Below are 7737 nucleotides of genomic sequence, written 5' to 3' on the forward strand. Positions count from 1 at the left end.
TTGTGATTCCTAAAGCCGGATCTCGAAAGAGATACTTTGAACAGAACATATATATATATATATATATATATATATATATATATATATATATATATATATAAAATGATTTTTCCAACTCACTACCATTTCAATTATATATATATATACCAAATAATACCATATTAAAAGGTTAAAATGTACCGTATATATACAACCATATCAATACTGATTAAATCAAATGTAAAAGTTATCTAAAACCAAATGAACTACACGTGGAACCAGGCAACTATTTTCCTTTCAATTTTTTAATTTGTTATGGGGGAGAGGTAAGTTATGATCGGTGTGGAGGGGAGTAATTTGGGGAGTTTTAGTTAAAGAGGCCGGTGCTTAGATGCAAACTTGTGCATGTACATGTACAATGTTTCAAGAATGTTGTAACTGTTCAGGTCGTACTCCACATTCAACTTACATATTTATGAACTGTACTCTCATTTTTTTTTTTTTTTTTTTTTTTTTTTTTTTTTTTTTTTTTTTGGCCATCTGTACCTAACTGTTAGTCTAATTCGATATTTATAGTTCAAGTGTGAAATTTTCTCTCTTTTTTTTCTAATATGCGTTAACAGCTCAATAAGCTTCCTATCTCATGTAGCAAATATGAGAAGAGCCACGAGAGCTAACAATACAGCAACTTGCAGAGGCAGTGGCCAATAATTTGGTTTCGGCTTCCCGACGTCACGTGTCCGTGTGGCTTTACTGTAGACGTCCCAGACCTCCATTATGGCGCTACGGGCTCCTTTCCATGGGTGTGGCCCGACCAATCGGTATGAGCAAGGAAGAGCCGGTCCGAACAAGATGCGAAAAGCTAGGGCTGGGTCGGTGAAAAGATATCGCTTAAAGCTCGGCAGTGCTCCGATTTGAGCTGCCAAAGAATCTTGGTATGGAATCGGTGGTATCTGTGACAAGATAAATAACAGGAATATATATATATATATATATATATATAGGCTATATATTTGTTAATGGACTGGAGGTAAACGACAAAGGCGTTTTCATTTATATATATATATATATATATATATATATATATATATATATATATATATATATATTACTTATTACGACTTCAATTATTTGTATATATATATACATATAAACATATGTCATTTTACAAACAGTCGGTGGTTAAAGTCTAAGTGCTAAGTAAACGTAAAGTCAAGCAAGTAAAGATATCACGTAGCCCCAGCCAAGATTCCACACCTCCGCTCGCATATACCCATAGGAAATGGAGTCTTTTTTCTTTTTCTTTTTTGTATGAAGGAAGTATGCGAAGAAATTGCGTTCTTTTTTTCATGGAAATAGCACATGAGGCCATCGGATATACCGGCAAATCTAAGCCTAACTGTGACAATGAGGTGCATGGGTCAACTTTGTTATTAATAACGATATACTAATTGTCCATGTTCATTCGTTTCTTCTTTTATACTGTATATTCTTACAACTATTGGCAATATGTCAACAATCTTTAATAACTCAATATTCTCTCTGTGAATATTGATAATGAAAGCAAAACGAGCAACTTGATTATATGAGGACAACAAAAGTCCTTTCCAACGTACCCTACCATCCACCCCAACCCCGGGCTCACCTCACCGCCCAGTATCCAACCTTAAAAGCAGTATTTATTACTATTGCAGTATTACTTATAAAATACGTAAATAACATATGATTTAAAAATAACTTACAAATATGATATGTTTTCCGTATCTATTATAGACCATCTGCCTGACGAATCGGATCTCGCCTAGCATTTTAGGGATCGGTGGTAGGCTGCAATTGCCCTTAAATACCTGCACTGCCCATCTGGACTGTAGCTCGAAAGCGGGACCGTGGGCCCCGACGGTCATCATGAATCCAATACAGGCACAAGTTGCGTGTTCAAGTCGAGCTGGGAAGACGTATTTGTAAAGTTCGAGGTCCTTCAACTCTTCTGTATCAAGAAAGAAAACACTTGAACATTGAATTGAGGTTTCGACTACGTATAGTATGATAACTGCTTTTAGAGTGTAACATTTCATTATTTTGTATGTACAGTTAACATATGATGTTATGTCCCCCCCCCCCCACCCGTCCGATCCACTTACACCCATCCTTTCTCCCACCAAACTGTACCTATGGAGTTGTAGAGTGCTTCCAAATAACACATTTGGTCAACTGGCAGACACTCTTGAAAAAAAGTCTAACGCACTGATTAAGGCAAACAAAATCATTATGACAAATGTCCAAACTTCTCGTAACTTAGGTAAATATGAAGCTGGTTAAAGGTGAAACATTTTCTTTATATTATTCTTCAGTGGCGGCGGAACCGGGGGGGCTTGGGGGGCTCAGCCCCCCCCCCCAATGAAAAAGTTGAGGGGACAAATGCATGATAAGCCCCCCCCCCCAATATTTACCAAGGCTCCGAAACGTGCATCTGCCCATTTTTCAATGCATACTTTTCGATCTGTCCGATGCACACGTATACTATATAGGTGTAATAATTTTAGTAATTGTTGGGGGACCCTGGTCCCTCGGCCCGTCCCCTAGCTATAGACCACATTGTCACCCCAGCCGCGTCTTCCCGTGGGTGAAAAGTGGAAGCAGTGAGTGTGAGTACCGGTAAGCGTAACACAACTTCGTCTTAGGCCAATGACTTGCCTCATTTCAGCCAGTTCTCCAACATCCCCTTACTTAGTGGCGGAGCGTCCATATATACAGTCAGGGCGGATCCCCCCCCCCCCCTCCTTACGGACTCAAATGGACTGCTGGCGCCCTTTTCAGCTTTTCACTACTTTTAACTTATTCGCGATTATTGACTATTTTATTGCGCTCTCATATACCTATTGACATTTGTCATATTCTGTTGGTGTAATTTTCCGACAAAATGGCGACGACACCTATTTAATCTCCGTTTATCTGCAAATTAGCAAGGCCCGGAAAGGGTCATTTCCTGCAATCTAGGGAGTAACTTTACTCAAAAATTTTCTGTCCGCTCCGCGCCAACCTGTGGTGGCGCTCCGCTTAGATAGTGTCGAAAGCGCCCCTACAGACCATTCTTGCCCCCCCCCCCCCTGACCAATACCCCTAGCTCCGCCACTGCCCTTACTACACTCAAAAACGTCTTTGCGAGTACACTACGAGTAATAGCTACTCTCTTAAAACACCATCGAATATACAAATTACAATGTTTTACTTTACGTGCAATCTGAGAAATTGCAGGCTTGAGACCCATATTTTAGGGCTAGGTATTCGCAGCATAAAACACTCGGGAAGTGCCGTTTCCGGCCATCTGGGGGTTTGAAAAACCCAAAATTTTCTTGTACGCTCCGCGCCAACCGATGGTGGCGCTCCGCTTAGATAGTCTCCACACATTAGCCCCCCAATAATTTTTCCGTTCCGCCGCGCCTGTTATTCTTGGAGTAAGATGCAACGATTAAAAAGATCATCCTAAACATTTTCACCACGTCATTATTCTAAAATTTGGTACTCTATTATTCTATTACATTCTGTACACACACGCACACGCACACGCACACACAAATAAATCAACCCACCTTGGATAATGGAGGTGTCCAAGTAAGGTGCGCGCAATTTATATCCTGTAGCAAAAATGACAACATCAGCGTCGACTTCAGTCCCGTCTGTGAAGACGATCCCCGTCTTCGTGAAATGGTCGATTCCGGTCTTGGCCTTGACTTTACCGCAAAAGATCCTGCTCTGGATGAGGTCATTAACCATTACCTCGGAACAAAATAATTCCCGATCGCAACGTAATCCTAAGTTATCCATGTTCATTTTGGAAAATAATTCTTTCTTCATAGCGTTTCGGCGATACCATTCTGGTAAGAGGAAATTAATGCGTCGGTTCATGAACAAATCTCTTGGCCAGCCACCTGGACCACTTCTGGTAATAACCCACGTTCCCTTTCTCATACTGAGATAAACCTGCCGGTGGGGTTTAGAAAATGAACAAGGTTGCAAAGTAACTGTATATCTGGGAAGCAGTCACGTTTTGGAGTGATGATTATGCAATTCACACAGCTTTATCTTCAACTATTACAGTCCTGCTAATAACCTTTTTCAATTTTCTGTTTAGTTTATGTTTATTTTACTTATGTTCACTCTCTTTAATCCTGTTTGTACAAGACTGAATCTCTATTTGATCTATAAGACGGGGGGGGGGGGGGGGGGGGGAGTCTACTTCCCAGGCCAATAGTTATCACCTGACAGCAACTTACTTCAAAGGAACTGCATATATAAGTAAGATTTCGGAAGTAAAGTGAGTGGAGTGATTGTGTTAAGACCATTTTCATACGTAGACCTCGAGCGGTCTTCAGGTTCCTCCAAAACCAACCAGGCCCCCTCCCCCCCCCCCCCTTTCTCGCTAAGTTGGAATGACATCGTTATTGCAAATTTCAACGAAGGCACAATTTCTTGAGTTATCTCGTTTACAGGCGGTTGACCTCCGCAAATATATATATATATTGACCAGTACGACCCTTGACTTACCAAACGAAAAACAAATTATAAAGACTTTCTTTTATTCACATAGGTATACCTACACATATGTCAAACTCGACTAAGTGATTTATTTATTTTCATTTCCTGGGCCATTCATTTCGTTTTTTATTTTTTTATTTATTTATTTTTTTTGCCGGTATTGAAACAAATATTGTTCATTCTGCCTATGTTTTATTTTTTTTTACATTACCTGTTTTGCAGTGAGACTAGCATCTACTGAAATGTCTCCTGCCGAGTGAGACCCACCTGTAGAGAAGCAGTAAAATATATCCAATTCAAAGACATGGAGGTATCAAAGGGACTATAAAGTATAACAAATTTGTAAAAAGCTTATATAGGCCAAGCTTGACTTCTATTGCATTGCCGAAAAATGACATGAAAAGCTCACAATAATTGTCATATCCAAGCCGGCTGTAGTCGTATCCAGAGTCAGAGTATAAAATTAAATCGAGACCAAGTCCAATATAGGCCGAGTCGGAGATATCCCTCCCCCAACCCACCCCTCCACCTTCTCCCTTTCTCCAGAATGAGCCCTCTTCCGTCGCCTCTGCTCTCAAACCAAAGACTTGTTCAGCTGATTAAAAACGCTAAATGAACGTTTGAAAACAATATTTATATATCATTTCATGGTTTCCACTATGAAAAACACACATTGGGAGATCTTACTGTATCGTTCATTATTATAGAGCCTTTACTGTCACATTCAAGTTAAATACTGATTCCTTTTTACTCAGTGCAGATGCCATATTTAATGTAATTAATTAAAGTGTATCGTATTGTATCATATATATATATATATATATATATATATAAACATATATATATATATATATAAACATACATATATATATATATATATATATATATATATATATATATATATATATATATACATATATATATATATATATATATATATATATATATATTGGTACACAAATGGACCTACCGCGTGGTTATTAATGGCTTTCAAACCTACATATGATCCTAGTAGCTAGCATATCACGGTACATCACACATTATTATTTATCATAAGCACGTCATACCGCGTCATATTACGTCACATCAAATCAAACCCAATCACGTCTCGACAAATCCCGTCAAGTCATACACATCACATCACTTAATTTCACATCGCATTACATAACATTAACACCAGTCCCATGTTACGATGTCACGTCACATCAAAATCATGCGATGTCTTATATATTTTCATGTTCATCGAACGCCAAACGGTTCATGTAGTAACAACAATATGACTTGGTTTTCTATGGGCTTGGTTCATTTGGTCGTGCGTAACGATGCACATTTTTAACAATATATACCGATATATACCGCAGACCCCTATATAAGCCTATTTTAAATTTAAGGGGAAGAATCATTGGCTTTCAATAAGTTCCATTAAATTGAATTTACTTGCTAAGACCCGTCAAGGAAACAAAGTAAACTCACCTACCACAACGACATTTTTCCCTGTCACGTGCTTGTTACCTCTGTATTCGTTACTGTGAATGACGGTACCCTGGAACTCGTCTTGCCCAGGATACATTGGGTAATTGATTATGCTGAAAAACCCAGTACACGGCATGATAGCGTCAAATACATGTACCGTCTCCTCCCCTTCATGTAGGACCGTTACTCGCCATTGTCCAGTCTTAGCGAAATCTTCGGTCTTTTCAACACGAGTAACGGTGCTGTGAAATTGGATATGTGGTCGGAGTCTGAAGTGTTCGGCGTAGTCCTTGAAATATGAAAATATGTACAGAGGTTGGTTATTCACTCACGTATATTGGATCTTGACGAAGTTGGACCATTATTTGCAACCATTATTTGACTTTCTAGCATATTTGAGGTCAACACTGATCACCCCTTCCCACCCCCTCCGCCCTCCCCCCCCCCTGGTTAAATTGAAAAGGGGCTTACCTGGTAGTACTTGAGGAGAGCTTTCCCAGGAATGTAAGGAGGGGTGTCTCTGGGGAATGAGAAGTCACTGTAACACATCATCTGTCGGCTGGAGTTAGTCACCACGCAGTCATAAAGAGCAGAACCGGGATTTGAGTCGGTTTCATCCCGAAATATCCATACCCCACCTAGTTAAAACAAAACAAAACATGAATAAACATACCCTCACTCGTCAAACTTGATCATTTAAATATCCTTTGTAGAAGAAACATTATTTCTCCTGGAGTTGTATGCGAATGGAATTGTGTTTACGTAGATGCCAATGGATTTAAGAATGCTTTACTCAGTTTAACCGTTATATCGGAATTACAAAATGGATTTGATCAGATCTGTTTTTAGTTGTTTTTTAACATAGGATCCTTGGTTGGAACTGTAGGTCCCTCCTGAACTTTCCTCTCCTGTTTTTTTAAGCTTAACAGAATCATACCATAAATTGTGCTTACTGGTTGCCATAATCCCATAAATGATAATTTGAAAAACATATCAGTGTCGTGAAATAAACTTTGTTCAATCACTTTTGCATGTTACTCTGCGCGCATGCAGCATAAGCTATCACAACCTGTTACTAATGGGACATTGATACCACATCATTTCTGTGTTCTGGTGGGATTTCACTGCACAGGTTTTCAAGAAGAAACTTCACGATATGCTACGACGAGCCCGAAAGGGAACAATCTCCTACTTTGACGATTGCGCGATGGGGTTCGCAGAACGGTGGTATATCGCAGAGATCATATCGGGTGAGTTCATTATAATAAAAAAAAATATGGGTGGGGAGCGGGGAGGCAGTCTAAAATATGGTACCAATTGACCAGTTGGTCCCTTTCGTAAGGTAAGATAGGCCGACTACATCATTACTTTTTCTTTGAGATAGAATAAAAGTTACCAAGAACAAAATGCAAAAATGGAGATTTTTTTTCTTTGGTCTACTTACCAATATCTTCATTTTTATCGAAACAGACTGGTTCCAGGCCTTCTTCGAGACAACTTTTTATTGCCACTAACCCGCTGACCCCTGCCCCAATCACACATACTCGTCGTACGACCATTTCTCAGGCTACCGTTGGTATTGCACTATATGAAGTGAAAAGGGCTTTATGTGAAATGAGGTCGCTGTAAAGTTCTATCTGCACGCTACCCTATAGACACAAGATATACAAGTTCATTACGGAAAGGGAATCATATATAGATCACAAATGCTGGTAGATTACCATATGGCTGTTTTCCGAAGCACACCTA

General features: G+C 39.3%; 1 protein-coding gene across 1 annotated transcript; it reads right to left on the reverse strand.

Annotated features, from left to right (window-relative positions):
- Nucleotides 1-288: 288 nt before the first annotated feature.
- LOC139963763 (dimethylaniline monooxygenase [N-oxide-forming] 2-like) lies at nt 289-7737 on the reverse strand. The gene is made up of 7 exons (XM_071964879.1): nt 7433-7737; nt 6460-6626; nt 5989-6277; nt 4727-4782; nt 3570-3960; nt 1722-1966; nt 289-932 (listed from the first exon to the last, which is right to left on the reverse strand). The coding sequence occupies exons 1-7, from the start codon at nt 7545-7547 to the stop codon at nt 621-623; spliced, it is 1575 nt and encodes a 524-aa protein (XP_071820980.1). The 5' UTR covers nt 7548-7737; the 3' UTR covers nt 289-620.

This window comes from Apostichopus japonicus, chromosome 22, assembly GCF_037975245.1.
Source record: "Apostichopus japonicus isolate 1M-3 chromosome 22, ASM3797524v1, whole genome shotgun sequence".
Lineage (NCBI taxonomy): Eukaryota > Metazoa > Echinodermata > Holothuroidea > Aspidochirotida > Stichopodidae > Apostichopus > Apostichopus japonicus.

Bases quoted from the DNA above. Each gene is read 5' to 3' on its own strand.
- LOC139963763 (XM_071964879.1), bottom strand. From the start codon at position 7,547: ATGGTCGTACGACGAGTATGTGTGATTGGGGCAGGGGTCAGCGGGTTA. The intron at 6,627-7,432 runs GTAAGTAGACCA...TGTTTTAACTAG, and splicing joins CGATAAAAATGAAGATATTG to GTGGGGTATGGATATTTCGG. The intron at 3,961-4,726 runs GTAATGTAAAAA...CCCCACCGGCAG, and splicing joins CTAGTCTCACTGCAAAACAG to GTTTATCTCAGTATGAGAAA.